At 34.6% G+C, this 16,475-nt stretch overlaps 4 protein-coding genes across 15 annotated transcripts in view; all 4 read right to left on the reverse strand.

Annotated features, from left to right (window-relative positions):
- atg16l2 (autophagy related 16 like 2) overlaps nt 1–13,343 on the reverse strand; it is a 94,363-nt gene extending 81,020 nt beyond the window's left edge. For all 5 annotated transcript variants that reach the window (XR_015508202.1, XR_015944974.1, XR_015944975.1 and 2 more), the window contains exons 1-5: nt 13,025–13,343; nt 10,882–10,951; nt 7,137–7,197; nt 6,512–6,585; nt 204–455 (exon numbers count right to left, since the gene is read on the reverse strand). Coding sequence is in view for 1 of the 5 variants with exons in the window: in NM_001441460.1 (NP_001428389.1) it covers nt 204–455; nt 6,512–6,585; nt 7,137–7,197; nt 10,882–10,951; nt 13,025–13,154 (587 nt within the window). In the remaining 4 variants the exon portion in view is untranslated. The remainder of the gene's footprint in view (nt 1–203; nt 456–6,511; nt 6,586–7,136; nt 7,198–10,881; nt 10,952–13,024) is intronic.
- Nucleotides 1–16,475, reverse strand: part of brwd1 (bromodomain and WD repeat domain containing 1) — a 1,114,631-nt gene that overhangs the window by 783,486 nt on the left and 314,670 nt on the right. The window lies entirely within an intron of this gene.
- phkg1a (phosphorylase kinase, gamma 1a (muscle)) overlaps nt 1–16,475 on the reverse strand; it is an 831,529-nt gene that overhangs the window by 650,855 nt on the left and 164,199 nt on the right. The window lies entirely within an intron of this gene.
- wdr62 (WD repeat domain 62) overlaps nt 15,851–16,475 on the reverse strand; it is a 58,449-nt gene continuing 57,824 nt past the window's right edge. For all 8 annotated transcript variants that reach the window (XM_087283239.1, XM_087283237.1, XM_087283238.1 and 5 more), the window contains one exon: nt 15,851–16,475. This exon is cut by the window's right edge and continues 266 nt beyond it. The gene's annotated coding sequence lies outside the window, so the exon portion shown is untranslated.

Here is a 16,475-nt window from a genome sequence, read left to right on the forward strand (position 1 = left end):
ATATATATATATATATATATATGTATATAAACTTAATATCTTTAGTATTGACAACAGTGAGGTTTACTTTGTTACACTTGATGTCATAATTTGGGCTCTTGGGTATATTTTTATTTAACATTTTTGCTTATAAAAGAAATTTCTAACGTATGGGAATCAGAATAAGCCTTTTTCATCTTTGACACACTTGTGTCCCATCTGACCTCACTCTCTTCTCATTGCGGTGGTTCATGCGGGCAGCAGCCTGCTGCTTTGGTCGGATCATGTTCTCCAGGATGTCTGCGCTGTGGAGTTTCTCCTGCCGGTATGTTTTCTCCATATTCTGGTGCTGCTCCAGGAGAGAGTCATATTTTTGTTTGAGGAGTCGGTTTCCAGTCTGCACCTCCGTCACGCGCTCCTGAAGCTCGCTGTGTTCTGATGCCATAATACTAAGATGGTTTTGAACCTCAAACAACCTAGATTAAAGAAGAAAAGATCAAAAACAGCTAAATATATATTGTGCCAGATCTGCAATAAAAGGTTTACTCTTTTACAACATCTCTGACATTCAAGAATTAGATTAGCCACATTATGGATTCCATTGTGAAGAGCTAGACTAAGATAAAAGTCTGGTTATTAAAACTCAATTTTAGGAAATGGCTCCTGCAATTAAATTTATTTATTTATGTTTGTCTTTTGCAGGCCATTGAGATCCACAGTTTAGGTGCAACCTTAATCAAACTTACCTGTACAAATTAAGCATCTTCCAGATTACTAGAAGAATTGATTTTGCTAAAGCTAAGCTAAGTAAGAAAAGCATTTTTTTTTTGGTAAATGTCACCTGAAGTCATTTGTCAAATACAGTTGAAGTCAGAATTATTAGCCCCCCTTTGATTTTTTTTTCTTTTTTAAATATTTCCTAAATAATGTTAAACAGAGCAAGGACATTTTCACAGTATGTCTGATAATATTTTTTCTTCTGGAGAAAATCTTATTTGTTTTATTTCGGCTAGAATAAAAGCAGTTTTTTATATTTTTTTAAAAAAACATTTTAAGGCCAAAATTATTAGCCCCTTTAAGCTAAATATTTTTGATAGTCTACAGAACAAACCATTGTTATACAATGACTTGCCTAATTACCCTAACCTGCCTAATTAACCAAGTTAACTCTTTAAATGTCACTTTAAGCTGTATAGAAGTGTCTTGAAAAATATCTAGTCAAAGATTATTTACTGTCATCATGGCAAAGATAAAATAATAAATCAGTTATTAGAGATGAGTTATTAAAACTATTATTTTTAGAAATGTGTTGAATAAATCTTCTCTCTGTTAAACAGAAATTGGGGGAAAAATAAATGGGGGGGGGGCTTATAATTCTGTTACAATTGTTACAGTACATATAATTTATAATTGCTTGACATTACAGCCGCCCTTATCAATGTAAAATGCATTCGAACAAACATCTGGTGCTGGATTTCTAAACATGAGTAATCTGAAACTGGCATAACTTTAAATCAAATGAAACAAACACAAGTTATATATTTAAAAAGAAATACTTGCATTTAAGACAAAAAGATACATCTTTTAAATGCAATTTTGATGCTTTGTAAAGCAGTCCGGAGTTCCCCTTACTCCGTCTGGGATATTCCCTTCATATATAAAACTAATTAATTTCGCTGTTGTCTCTTCTGAAGCTGTGATTCTTTGTGAAGACACACATGAGCCTTTAAAGGTACATCCAAACACACAGCAGAGAAACAAAATGCAGCATTGTCAGTGTCTTTGCTATCTGTTTACAATAAGGGGCGGGAGCAAGGCGGTGTTTTCTCAGAAGTGGGCAAGTGTAACGCAAACCCAAACCCTAATCCTAACTAGCTGGTTAAATCTAAACAGGCACAAACTTGAAACAGGTCAATTGTGATGCATAAATACACTCAGACAGTTTTAAAAAACAGGTTGTATATTTTCCTTATAACTTGACTGAGCTGGCAGACACAACAGAAACCCAAGTAAACACACACAAAAGAAAACTACAAATGAAAACATGTAACCCATTTTAACCTATAAACATATAATTGATTGTTGGGGTTGTAGTTTAAACATCAGAATTTTTTTATTTACTATAGTATAGTATAGTATAGTATAGTATAGTATAGTATAGTATAGTACTATTTACTTAACTTTCTAAACTTCTACAGTGAGGTGACATGGTGGCTTAGTGGTTACCACTGTCACCTCACAGCAAGAAGATTACTAGTTCGAGTCTCAACTGGGTCAGTTCGCATTTTTGTGTGGAGTTTGCATGTTCTCCCAGTGTTTGCGTGGGTTTTCCCTACAGTCCAAACACATGCGCTATAGGTGAATTGAATAAACTAAATTGGCCATAATGTGTATGTGTGAATGTCAGTGTATGGGTGTTTCCCAGTGTTGGGTTGCAGCTGGAAGAGCATCCGCTGTGGAAAACATATGCTGGATAAGTTAGCGGTTCACTCCGCTGTGGAATAAAGGGACTAAGCAGAAGAAAAAAGAATGAATGAATGTCTAAAGCAGGGGTTCTCAAACTTTTTCACTGCGGGGTCCACTTCTTTGTCCGATCAGTTTTTGAAGGCCACCTGTCTGACATTTAGTTTAAAATGTTTGTATGAAATGCTCATTTAAAACTTTATTTATTAACAAATAATATAATATATTATATAATATAAAATTTTGTTATATTATTATAACAAACATATATTATACGTTTGTTGTGTCTTCTAATACTTTTCAATACCAGCATTTTATAAAAAAATATATTTACATTTAATTATATATAAAGCGAAAACTATATTATATACAATTTGATGTATTTATTTTTTTTAAAACATACACAGATTTAAAGAGAACCGCAGGTCAACGGGGATATTGCAAAAGACCAGCTTCTGCTTTAAACTGGACTGACTGAATATCTACTATTAAATATCTACTATTCACAAATGTAAAATACAGTAAAACACCCTAAAGCTATTGAAACATGTTGATCTGATGGCGGTTGAGTTTGCACCAGGATATTATTTGGAGATTGCTGACAGGAACAGTGAACAGTTCCGCCACAGCTCATATGCAAGTTTATTATACACTCTATGGCAGAAAAACCATTGAGCCTCGCTAGATCCTCCTGTATGGGCGTGCATCCATTGTAAAACACTCACAGAACATTAATTTGGACAACTATGCGGTTATATGAAATAGTTTACACAAAAATACACAAAGAGAGACATTCACTTTCACTTCACGCATAGTTTGTGAATGAACAGACTGACGTGTACCAGTTGCAGAGGCTGCTTTTGCGCTGAGTTTGAAGTAATCAGTCAGAGAACAGGAGAAAGTGCATTACTTCTATCATTTTAATATATTATAATGCAAACAAAAAAATTATAGTATAAAACATTTTAGATTGAGAGTTATTTTTAATCTCGCAGCCCACCTGCAGGATCGAAAGCCAAAGAGAACAAATCTCTCTGACGGAAAACCAAAACTGCCAGAATATTTATAGTTTTTCCATTATTATATGACTTTTCTTTATTACCATATTAGAAATTGGCATAATGGCCACAATGACATACTGGACACCATCTTTGGTCTATCCTCAATGAACAGCTAATAGAGTGATTTCACTGACAAATATAATAATGACGTTATAGATTTACTGAGCTCAAACTGATTATGGCATGAAACGTTACATTTTTTAACACAAGCAGCTCACAAATCACTCAGTTCACTAGTTACTATACTATATATACTATATCTACAGGGCTTGAAATTGCGACCATTTTGGACGCATATGCGCCCGAAATTTTAGCTATGCGACCTTGAAATATATTTGGGAGCATTTCTGCGAGTGTTTAAAATTGTAGTGTGCGACCAGTTTTTACTGCAAAATGTTCAGCACATGCGCGGATTCGGGACACATTCACGCAGAATGCATCTCTAAGCTTTTTGTCTGCACTTGAAACGCGAAACGCAGCGCTCGGGGAATGGTTTAAAACAGTTGTCATGTCAACTTGCTGCAGTAAACAAATCCAAGTCCGTAATGCTTGCCCCGCTTTTGCGCTCTTCACTGAAAAAAATAATTCAGAGATGTTTCCTTGGATTTACTCAATTTGTTTACGTTAAGGGGTTGTAAACAATTTATTTGTGTTGAATTTAAACAAACAAATTAAGTTGAACATTATTAAACTTAATTTGTTTGTTTAAATTCAACACAAATAAATTGTTTGCAACAGTTCTGCATGCAACACTTTTTTCAGTGCTCTTATTGGCTCACCACTGCTCTAGCAATGAACGCGAATGATTGGTTAATATCAGCTGTCAATCACTCAGTGCCTTATGGCTTCGGATGACAGAGAGAGCTACTACCGCGAAAAATTGTAAAGCGCTGAAGATGAAAATGAAGATAACATAACACTTGACAGATTTTGTTTTAGAAACCATGGCATCTACAATTACAAATAATGACACAGCTTACTAGTTATACCGTTAACACGTTAATTCAAGCAGTGCATGCAGGGCCGGTGAGCGCTCCGTGTAAGCTTTGGTCACTCAGTTCTGTTATAAAAATCTATTTTCTTGTGATAACGGGATTTTGTTGAGACATATTTTCCTCACGCTTGCATATAACGTTATGTATGATTTTTTTTGCTTGTTAGTTTGATTAGTGTTGATTTCAAATACAATCAATATGTTTGTATAAAACTTGTAGTAACGGTGCTCATAATTGGTGGGTGCGACTAAATTTTGGCTGATGCGCCAACATTTTTAAAGTTAGGAGCACCGGTGCTACCAAGCAAAAAAGTTTATTTCGAGCCCTGATCTACATTCATAGTATCTGAAAAAAACTGTAGGCAACAATAGTAATGAACGCTTTACTAAGCCATGAGGCAGTGAGAGAAAATATAAACGGCAGTAGGTCATGTGATAATGATAGCACTGCAGATGTGGCACATTCAAAATTTCATTCATATCTATATTAATATTATATAGAACCAGAGACGTAAATTTGGGCAGTTTTGGGGAGTAATAAACCTGCACCCTGGTCTGTAGAGTATACAAAGTTAAACAAAGTTGTTGTAATGTTCTTTGTGCACAAAAGTATACTTGGAGCTGTTTTTGGTTCCATTGCTGTCTATGGAGGATGAGAGAGCACTCGGGTTTCATCTAAAACATCTTCATTTGTGTTTTGAAGATGAACCAAGGTCTCAGGGCATTGGAACAATAAGACTTATTTTGGTCACACTTTACAATAAGGTTCATTATTTAATGTTAATTAATGCATTTACTAACATGAACAAACAATGAACAGTACATTTACCACTGTATTTGTTCATGTTAGTTAACGTTAGTTAATGAAAATACAGTTGTTCATTGTTAGTTCATGTTAACTCATGGTGCATGAACTAATGTTAACAAGCATGGACTTGAATGTTAATAATGCATTAGTAAATGTTCAATTATGATTAATAAATGCTGTACATGTGTTGTTCATGATTAGTTCATGTTAGTAAATGCATTAACTAATGAACCTTATTGTAAAGTGTTACCCTTATTTTTTGGTGAATTAACCCTTTAAAACACATTTTGCACAGATGCACCATTTGTGTTAGCGCCACTACTTACACAGTTATTTAAAATATAAAACAACGTTATTTAAAACTATGATTTTCATTCTTATTTTAGAGGGTCCTGTCCTCACCAATCATTTTTTTAAAGGCCACCTATAGTGAAAAATCTACTTTTTAAGCTGTTTGGACGGACATATGTGTATATATAGTGTATAGAACATCATATTGGGGTGAAATAAACACACCCAGTCCTTTTTTTTCAATTTAACAACATAAAAACGGTGGACGAATCGGAGCGGTTTTTAGACTGACCGCCACTTGACGTAGGAGTGCGGTCCCCCTGCCCACCTAATTGATTGACAGGTGTTGCATTAACATGTACTGATAGTCATGTGTATATATACGGGAATAAAAGGTCTGTTCTGTTCGCTAGGATCATCAATCGTCATCAAATGTGATCAAGAGTGAGTTTCACATGTTTAAAATGTTTTAAAACCGTGTATGTGTGTAATGAAGTACAGCGATTTACTTCAGTTTTACTTCATTAGCACAGCCGCGTGTCAGAACAATTATAAAGGAAGACGCTTCAATCCCGGTTTGTGGACATTAAATCAGGTTTCTAATAAAACTAGGATCTAGTAAAAGATATGATGAAAAATCTGATGGGTGTTTTGAGCTGAAGCATTACATATACATTCTGGAGACGCAAAACACTTATATTAAATCTGAAAAAAGGGTAACCTAGGTGCCCTATAAATGGTCAAATGCAGTGCCTTCAAATGTAGTACCTCGGTATGAGAAAAATTATTTAAATGTATTAGCCAAGAAATAAGATTAAAAAGCATTAAATAATCATAATATGGCCCCTTTAAAAGGGTGATGGTGTTTGAGGTTTCCTGTTTGACTTTTACAGTATGCCATGAGAGAAGGTTTACTTGTTATGCTGTTCATCCAGTGTCACTTCCTTCATCTGGACTCTCTGCTGCAGTTCCACCACTTGGTATGCAAGCTGAAGGAACAAAAACAACCGTCTTAGCCAAAAGAAAAAATACCATTTGAATGAAAACAGCTTTGATGGCAAAATTTAGACTCTGCAGCAGCTTATAATATGAGCATGATAGATTTAATGTGCTATAATAGCTGCAGTATATAGGGGTCAGAGGACTTTCGTGTCGATAAAGAGCAGGTTTGATCACATACTTTGATCTTAAGACAGCTTCTACACAGTTTTAGGAGTGAAAACCGGTTTTACTCGATCATATTCCTAGTGAACAGCAGACAATTTATTTTTTGCCCAAATAATGTGCAAAGAAAATCATGTCAGACTTTATCTCATGCTCTTTTCAGGTCTTTCAGGTTTAGGTTTTGCTTGTTGGTTTTGACTGGCTGCTAACAAGGCGAGATAAAAGCAGGCCTACTTGTAAACCTGGCTGCCGAAGCAGGTCACAACTTGCACCATAAAATTGAGTTTGTTATATAAAGGTTCAATAGTAATCCAATCGGTCCAGCTGCTTTCCTTATAGGAGAGGCTGATTCTGTTTTTCCCACATTGTTTCCTACCTCACCGGTGGTGGTCTTTAGGGAGGCCAGCGAATCTTCCGATGAGGGAACTGGTGAGGTCCTGCACATGTAGAAAAACAAGCAGTTTGAAATCAAGAGTATGTACAAAATCATACAGAGAAATTTAGTTTTAAAAATATAAAAAGTGATAGCTAACATTTTAGAATATTTCCTCATTTTCCTCAAGGAGATTTGTATTTCTTTTAGTTCGGCTTGAATATTAGCAGAACATTTTTATTTAATGTTTATATAAACGTTCAAAAATGCTGGGTTCCACACAATCGATTTGTGTTGCGACAACATGAAGGAATTAAGGTAACGTATTAGTTTGTACAAATTTAAGAGGATTGAAGAAAAAACTATTTTGTTGAAGCAAAAAATAAAAATAAAAACCTTAAGAATTGTGTTGCTTCATCTCAAAATAATCTGAACAAACACCAAATGTCATTTTTGATTGTAATTTTAAGGTCAATATTATTAACCCCCCTTACTATATATTTCCCAAATGATGTTTAGCAGAGCAAAGAATTTTTCACAGTATTTTTGACAATCTTTTTTCGTTTTTAAATTTTTTAAGCCATTTTAGGGTCAATATTATTAGCCCCCTTAAGCAATATATTTTTAGATTGTCTACAGAGAAAACCATCATTATACTATGACTTGCCTAATTACTCTAACCTGCCTAATTCATCTATTAATCCCTTTATTAACCTGGGGTCGCTACAGCGGAATGAACTGCCAACTTGTCCAGCATATGTTTTACGCAGCGGATGCCCTTCCAGCTGCAACCCATCACTGGAAAACACCCATACACACTCATTCACACACACACACACATGTTTGTTTCTGTAAAATGTGGGGACATTCCATAGGTTTCCATTCATTTTATAGTGTCCAAACTGTATATTATATTGCCCTCACCCCACCCCACCTCTAAACCCAACCATCACAGGAGACTGTGTGCAGCTTTACTCTCTGATTAAACTCATTCTGTAGGATTTATTAGCATTTTGAGAAATGAGGACGTCGCCAATGTCCTCATAATTCACCTCCTTTTTGTAATACCTGTGTCATTATACAGATTTGTGTCCTGATATGTCACAAAAACACGTACACATACACACACACACACACACACAACAGTCAATTTTAACATTCCCAATTTTTACCTATACCAAATGTCTTTGGACTTGTGGGGTAGACCGAAGTACCCGGAGGAAACCCACGCCGACGGAGAACATGCAAACTCCACACAAAAATGCCAACTGACCCAGCTGGGGCTAGAACCAGTGACCTTCTTGCTGTGAGACGATAATTGTATTTCTTTTAGTTTGTCTGGAAAATTGGCTGAACACTTTTTATTTAATGTTTATATAAGCGTTTAAACATGCTGGAATCCACACAATCGATTTGTGTTGGGACAGCATGAAGGAATTAAGTTAGCGTATTAGTTTGTACAAATTTAAGAGGATCGAAGGTAAAAAAAAATTATTGTGACAAAAAAAACAACAAAGATAAACTCCGGGCAAATTTACTACCCTCTGTTGTGTTAGAGATGAAATTATCCTCTAAATTAAACTGCTGTAAATAAACTGCTGTAAAAATGCATCAGACTAATATTTTTTTATTTTTTTGCATAAATCTGGTAATCAACCTCATCAAAACTACTAAATTTTCAATCAAAAATGCATGTTTGTATGGTGTCATGGCTTTGCAATAAAAAAAATGTGGTTATAATGTACATTTGAAAAATTAGTAACAACGCTGCCTTTGATGCAAAATAAGATTTTTAATTCGTCTTCCTAATTTACTGTCTATGGCTGTTTTTGCCCCATCGACTTATATTTTAACCACATTTTTTGATTGCAAAGCCATGACACCATATAAACATGCATTTTTATTGAAGTTTTAGCAGTTTTGATCAGGACTGAGGTTAATTAACATGTTTATGCAAAAAAAAAATAATAATAATTAGTCTGATGCATTTTTACAGCAGTTTTATGTAGAGGATAATTTAATCCCTAACATAACAGAGGGTAGTAAATTTGCCCGGAGTGTATCGTTGAAAGTTTTTTTTTTTTTTTTTTTTTTCAAAGCATTTGTAACCAAAAATCATTCCGCTAGCAGAAACACAAAAACAGTTATGGCAAAAAAATCATACCAGAGTGGATGAAAACATCCATAACAGCACATAAGGGATCATTTGTATGTCATTTTTTTCTGTCCTGATCCTTATGCTAGACAGCCACTGTAAGATAACGCATCACTTCCTTAATGTAGTATCTATTATTGTCTAATTGTTTACTTCATTTTAAGACTTTACTCAACGTTTTGTAATTCTGCTACTGTGTGTTAATATTTTTATTATTTTTACTTTTGATATTTATAATAGGCAGTGGATTAAGGGTTTCTTGGGATGGGTGTTTAAAGGGGAAAAACTAATCACATACAATTGAAGTCAGAATTATTAGTCCCCCCTTTGATTTTGTTTTCTTTTTAAATATTTCCCAAATGATGTTTAACAGAACAAGGAAATTTTCACAGTGTGTCTGATAATATTTTTTTCTTTTGGAGAAAGTCTTATTTGTTTTATTTCAGCTAGAATAAAAGCAGTGTTTAATTTTTTAAAAAACATTTTAAGGTCAAAATTATTCAATACTTTTCGAGAGTCTACAGAACAAACCATTGTTATACAATAACTTGCCTAATTATCCTAACCTGCCTAGTTAACCTAATTACACTTGTTAAGCCTTTAAATGTCACTTTAAGCTGTATATTATTTACTGTCATCATGGCAAAGATAAAATAAATCAGTTATTAGAAAAGTGCTATTAAAACTATTATGTTTAGAAATCTTCTCTCCGTTAAACAGAAACTGGGGGAATTATATAAACAGGGGGGCTAATAATTATGACTTCAACTGTATATATATAAAAAAGTTATTAAATCTCTTTCTATATATCAGACTAATCAATCATTTATTACAAATGATCAGTCAAGAGTTCAGTTTTATTTCCTGTAGTTTAAAATGTGCTTCTGAAAAAGAAAGTCTCGCCACTTTTACATTAAAAGATTAAAGACAATCTGATTTGGCATATACAAAATCAAGGCAAAATAATGTTTGCTTTTAATTATTTTTTTTTCTTCATTAGTTTGAAGCTTGAGAATTTCTGGAAAAACATAATAAAGCTGCTTTATGGTAAAAATAGCATTTTTTACTGTACAAAATAGTGTAAAATACAGTCAAAATAGTATCCTGCAACTAAAACACCTTTTATTTTTATATCTGCAATATGCAACTGAACTTCCATGGCAGCCTGAACATTTAATTTTTTGGTCACACTTTAGTTTAAGTAACAATTTGCAACATGTACTGGCTTATAACCTGCTTATTATTAAGATATTAACTGTTTATTAGCTCTTATTTTAATTATAGAATTAATTAAATTATAGAATTAATCTTATTTTATTCCTCTAATCCAAGCCAACAGCCAAACCTAAACCCAAATAACACCTTACTAAATATTAATAAGCAACTAATTAGTAGTTCATATAGCTAAAAGCCAGTTAATGGTTTGTTATAGCATGACTGGTATATTAAAATAAAGTGTGGCCCATTTTTTTATGTATCTTCTAAATTGATTTTAGGTTTAGGTTAGGGTCCGATCAGGTAGAAACCCCTCTGCACGGCTTCCCTTTTTACACTGTAACATTAAAGCATATTATGACTCCGAGTAAGGGTTACCTTGACCCTGATCCCAGAATGCCTTTGGTTATGAGGGCTCTTTGCTTGGACTTCTCCAGCAGACTGTGATCTACAAACACAAGACAAAAAAAATCCACTTCCAAACAAGCCCGATCGTAATATTTGCTTTAAAAGATGTTTACATGCACTCACTCCAAGTGTGTTTGTTAATGAGATTGTCCATTTGCACCTAAGTGTGAAGATTCACGGAAACAACAAGGACTCTAAATTTTGAGAATTATGAATCAGTACGAAAGCAAATTAGAACTTCAGTTTGACGTACTTTGTCAGATCAGTGTTAATACGTTGAGCATAATCATATTTCATTTATAATTACTTAGGGAGAGTTCATCTAAAATGAAAATTTACTCACTAGTTATTTACCCTCAAGTGGTTCCAAACCTTTATGAGTTTCTTTATTCTGTTGGAAATAAAAGAAGATATTTAGAAGAATGTTGGAAACCTGTAACCATTGACTTTCATAGTAGGAAAAGCAAACACAATGGGAGTCAATGGTTACAGGTTTTTAACATTCTTCAAAATATCTTCTGTTGTGTTCAACAGAAAAAGAGAAACTCAGACCAGTTTGTGACTAGGCATGGGCCGGTCTAAGATTCTGACAGTTCTGATAACCTTTGATAAAAATATTGCAGTTTCACTATTTTGTAATTAATGCTTTAAAATAAGATCTTTTTAAACGTCTGGGTAAAAAACTAAAAATTTTTACCCTCTTTGAACACAATATATTTTGTTTTAAGAAACATTTTAAATGTTTTATAACAGTAAACATGTCAGGCTTAATCATTAAAATGAATTGTTAACTTCTGCTCTCTTCATTAGTTTCAAAAACACAGATTTCTTTACAATTTAAAATGGCATTTTGGAAATATTTTCTGCTGGAGATACTGTTGTCCTTAAAAAAAAAGAAAGAAAAAAAGAAAACATTTTTACATATATCGTAGAATCGATATAACAGAACATTTTGGCGGTTTTAATACCTTGCCTTTTCCAGACTGCGGTATACCTTGAAAACGGTCATCATGCCATACCTATTTGTGACAAGTGAAAGTTGAGTAAATGATGACCAGGGCCAGACGGAATCTGCGGACGTTTTTTGCTATTTCTGCTGAGAATTTTGGTAAAAATCTGCGGATTTCTGCGGAATTATTTTGGGAGTATCCAGCGGAGTATCATAACTAAAACCTTAATATATTAAATAAAAAGTAATAAATTACTGAATAAAAACTGAATAAATTCAGATTTACACATTTACTCAAGTAAATAAACAGAATTGATAATGGGCCAAAAATCTGCAGAAATCTGCGGAAAATCAGTGGAAAATCTGCGGAATTCTGCGTGCGCAGATTCCGTGTGGGCCTAATGATGACTGATTTTTTAGTTTTGGGAGAACTGTTTCTTTAATTACATGCTCTATTAATAAATAAATAAAATAAACACACATCCTACACATTATAGAATTATCAATAGAATTTAAATATCTTTTTTAAAATGTGTGTAATAACAACATGTAATAAATATTACAACATTATCACTAAACGTATTGTGTTTTAGCAAGCATATTTCATACTCAATAACAAATGATTTATTATAATAAACAATTGCATCCAATACTTAAAGGGAAGGATAGTTCACCGAAAAATGATACTCAGTTTATTCACCCTCAAGTGGTCCTAAACTTTATGGGTTTCTTTATTCCACTGAACATGAAAAAAAAAACATATATATATATATATATATATATATATATATATATATATATATATATATATATATATATATATATATTGAAGAACGTTGGAAACCTGTAACCATTGACTTCCATAGTAAGAAAAGCAAACACAATGAAATGGTGTCCAACATTCTATACAATCTTGTTGTCTGTTCAAAAGAAGAAAGACAACGTGAAGAGGGAGAAAATAATGACAGAATTTTCAAATTTGGAGTAAACTATCCTTTTAAATGCTTAATCATACTGAAAACACTAGGTAATATTACAGTAAATGAATAACCCATTGTGCCAACGTAAACTTCTGCATCAAAACAACAATTTCCTTCTCTGTATTGTTCATAATACTGCATAGCTGAAACAAGAGAAACGCTATTAACAGTTGGTAAAGCTTACATGACTGTATAATGTCCTGGAAGAGGCTCGTCTGTGTCCTGTTGCGGTTTTTCAGCTGTCTGATAATGTGACGCTTCCATGTTTCGTTCTGGCGTTTAGGTTCAGAGTTTATCGCCGCCGCCATGATCATAAACAATAATAAAAAGCGCAGTAACAACGGTACAGTTTCCTAGTCATAGTTCATGGCCGTCATCCTGAACCCGTGTGTCTGTTTTCCATTGTGGAAAGCGCACAGGAAAGCGGCAGAAAGTGAGTTGCTGCGCGGCTGTAAACACATGGAGACCCGCCTGCTGTCATCATCATCGTGATGAGTAATCATGACACAAATCTCTGAGCGCGTCTCAAGCGGACAAACACAACCAGCAGAGCAGCCAATAGGATTAGTCCGTCAAACAGACATGGGCGTGGCTATGCGTGCTTATTTATTCTTTGACTGGTCACTATTTAACAGTGTATGGTCAAGTACTAATAATTCTTCGGTTATAATAATAATAATCCATATGTATCTTATTGTATTATAGAATAATAATAAATATATGCATCTTATTATAGCCTAATGTTTTGAGTAAAAGTAAACAATTTAAATATAACTTATTAAATGCAATCTTTCATAAAGACACAAAGTGCATGCCTGTATAGTTTGAATCGATTTTTGTTTTTGATTAAAGTAAATTAATAAATTCCGGATTAACCCAACTGTATTTTCAGAATGAGTCGAGCAGCCAATAGCATTAATCCGTCAAAAAGAAATGGGCGTGGCTTTGCGACCCACATTTATTAATTCATTTTCTTTTCGGCTTATTCCCTTTATTAATCTGGGGTCACCACAGTGGAATGAACCGCCAACTTATCCAGCATATGCAGCGGATGCCCTTCCGGACTTAACCCATCGATGGGAAACATCCATACACACTCATTCACACCCACACTCACACACTACGGTCTATTTTAGCATACCCAATTCACCTGGGGGAAACCGGAGCACCCAGACAAAACCCACGAGAACATGCAAACTCCACACAGAAATGCCAACTGACCCAGCCGAGGCTTCTTGCTGTGAGGCGAACGTGCTACCCACTACGGCATGGCGTCGCCACTGGTCAAGTACTAAATTATAATTCTTCTATTATAATATAGCTTTTAATCTAGCAACATTCTTATTATAGCCAAATGTTTTGTTGAGTGACACATGAATAAACGATTTAAATAGGTCTACAACAGGGATGTCAAACTCAATTCCTGGAGGGCCGCAGCCCTGCAAAGTTTAGTTCCAACCCTGCTCCAACACACTTACCTGTAGGTTTCAAACAAGCCTGAAGGACTCAATTAGTTTGATCAGGTGTGTCTAATTAGGGTTGGAACTAAACTGTGCAGGGCTGCTGCCCTCCAGGAATTGAGTTTGACATCCCTGGTCTACAACTTATTCACTTTCTTTTCAGCTCAGTCGCTTTATTAATCTGGGGTCGCCACAGCAGAATGAACCGCCAACTTATCCAGCATGTTTTTTACGGAGCGGATGCCTTACAACTTATTAAAATTCATATTTTATAAAGGCACAAAGTGCATGCCTGAATATAATTAAATTAAATGAATAAATAACTCAACATGTGGACGAAGCAGTGGTGCAGTAGGTGCTGTCGCCTCACAGCAAGAAGGTCACTGGTTCGAGATGGTGTTTCTGTGTGGAGTTTGCATGTTCTCCCTGCGTTCGCCTGGGTTTCCCCCACAGTCCAAAGACATGCGGTACATGTGAATAGGGTAGGCTAAATTGTCCGTAGAGTGAGTGTGTGAATGTGTGTGTGGATGTTTCCCAGAGATGGGTTGTGGCTGGAAGGGCATCCGCTTCGTAAAAACTTGCTGGATAAGTTGGCGGTTCATTCTGCTGTGGCGACCCCAGATTAACAAAGGGTTTAAGCTGACAAGAAAATGAATGAATAAATAACCCAACATACTGCATTTTACTTGTTCTTAAATATCAAAATGGTGTTACATGGTTTCTTACTTCGGAATTTGGTTATAGATTTACAGACCAATGAATGGTTTTTTCAGCTTTCTGATTTTTTTTATTAATAATTTAATTCATTAATTTTCTTTTCAGCTTAATATCTTTATTAATCTGGAGTCGCCGCAGCGGAATGAACCGCCAACTTAGCATGTTTTATGCAGCGGATGCCCTTCCAGCTGCAACCCATCACTGGGAAACATCCATACACTCTCATTTACACACATACACTATACACATACACCTATTCTCATCAATTACTCAATCACAATAGTGGTGAATGGAAGATGCAGATAATTAAAATCATTTTAGACTAGTTCTGGCATATGTAAATTTACTATGAGGTAATAAATATATAAAATACAACTTTAAATGTTAGATGCTCACTATAATCCATCGATTAACACGTCTTACACAAGGTCACAATAAGGCGGCTGCTTATTACAGTCAAGAATTTCTGAGCCGCACAGCGCCCTCTGTCGTAAAAACAGACATAAACCGTTCTCGTTTCCTTGCTAGCAACACCCAGTGAAAAGCTACAGCTGTACAAACACTACCGCTTCATTATTTAACACTTCCCCCACAAAAAAGCCACAAGTCACTCGATGACGATTCATGCGCACGACTGTAGTTTGACGCTTCCATGACAGTTCTGGAAGACAACAAAACACAAAAGCTACAAAATCTCACGTTAATTTTGGAGGCTGTTGTGTAGTACTTCTTCAAATTCCAACAAGGTGAGATTAAATAAACATGCTACCTTTTAAAACATTGATGTATACATTATTCAAATCACAAATAACCTCAAAAAACAACACAAAAAGTCAATCATTATTTCAACATTTAATTATAAAACACAAATGGCTGATTAAAACATATTTACAAGGCTTTCCTAAAAAAAATAACTATACATGATGTTTAGTGAAAAACAACAACAATAGATTGCACATTAACAAAGCATAATCAGCACACCAGTGCAAGCAAACTGTGAGTCAGAGCCTGATGCTACGGAAAATATCGACACAGCACTATTCAGAAAGAAAACACCTGAAATAAGACAACAGAACACCCTGTAGAAATGGTGAAGAGCTACAAACGCATCAAACAACCTGAACCTCAAGAGAAAACTCGCTACATAATATTGTTCGCATTCAAAAGTAACACTGTTTCAAAACTGTACATGACTATAAACACTTTGGAGAAGAAAAAAAGTCCTTGATTGAAGTTTTTTTAAAGAAGAAATGTGTGCGAGACCTAATACACACTCATGTACTGAAATGTAGTGTTAAAAACAAATATAAAAAGGTGGAGGACTCAGCACTGCAAACAAGTTTCAAATACGCATATACGTTTATTTAAAAATGTAAAACCAAATGTAACACGTTAAGGTTTAAAGGTGCTTTTTAAGGGATTTGGGGGTTGTTTTGGCCAATTAGATGACAGGAAGAA

The sequence above is a fragment of the Danio rerio genome, chromosome 15 (assembly GCF_052040795.2).
Source record: "Danio rerio strain M-AB ecotype USA chromosome 15, GRCz13ab, whole genome shotgun sequence".
Classification (NCBI taxonomy): Eukaryota; Metazoa; Chordata; class Actinopteri; order Cypriniformes; family Danionidae; genus Danio; species Danio rerio.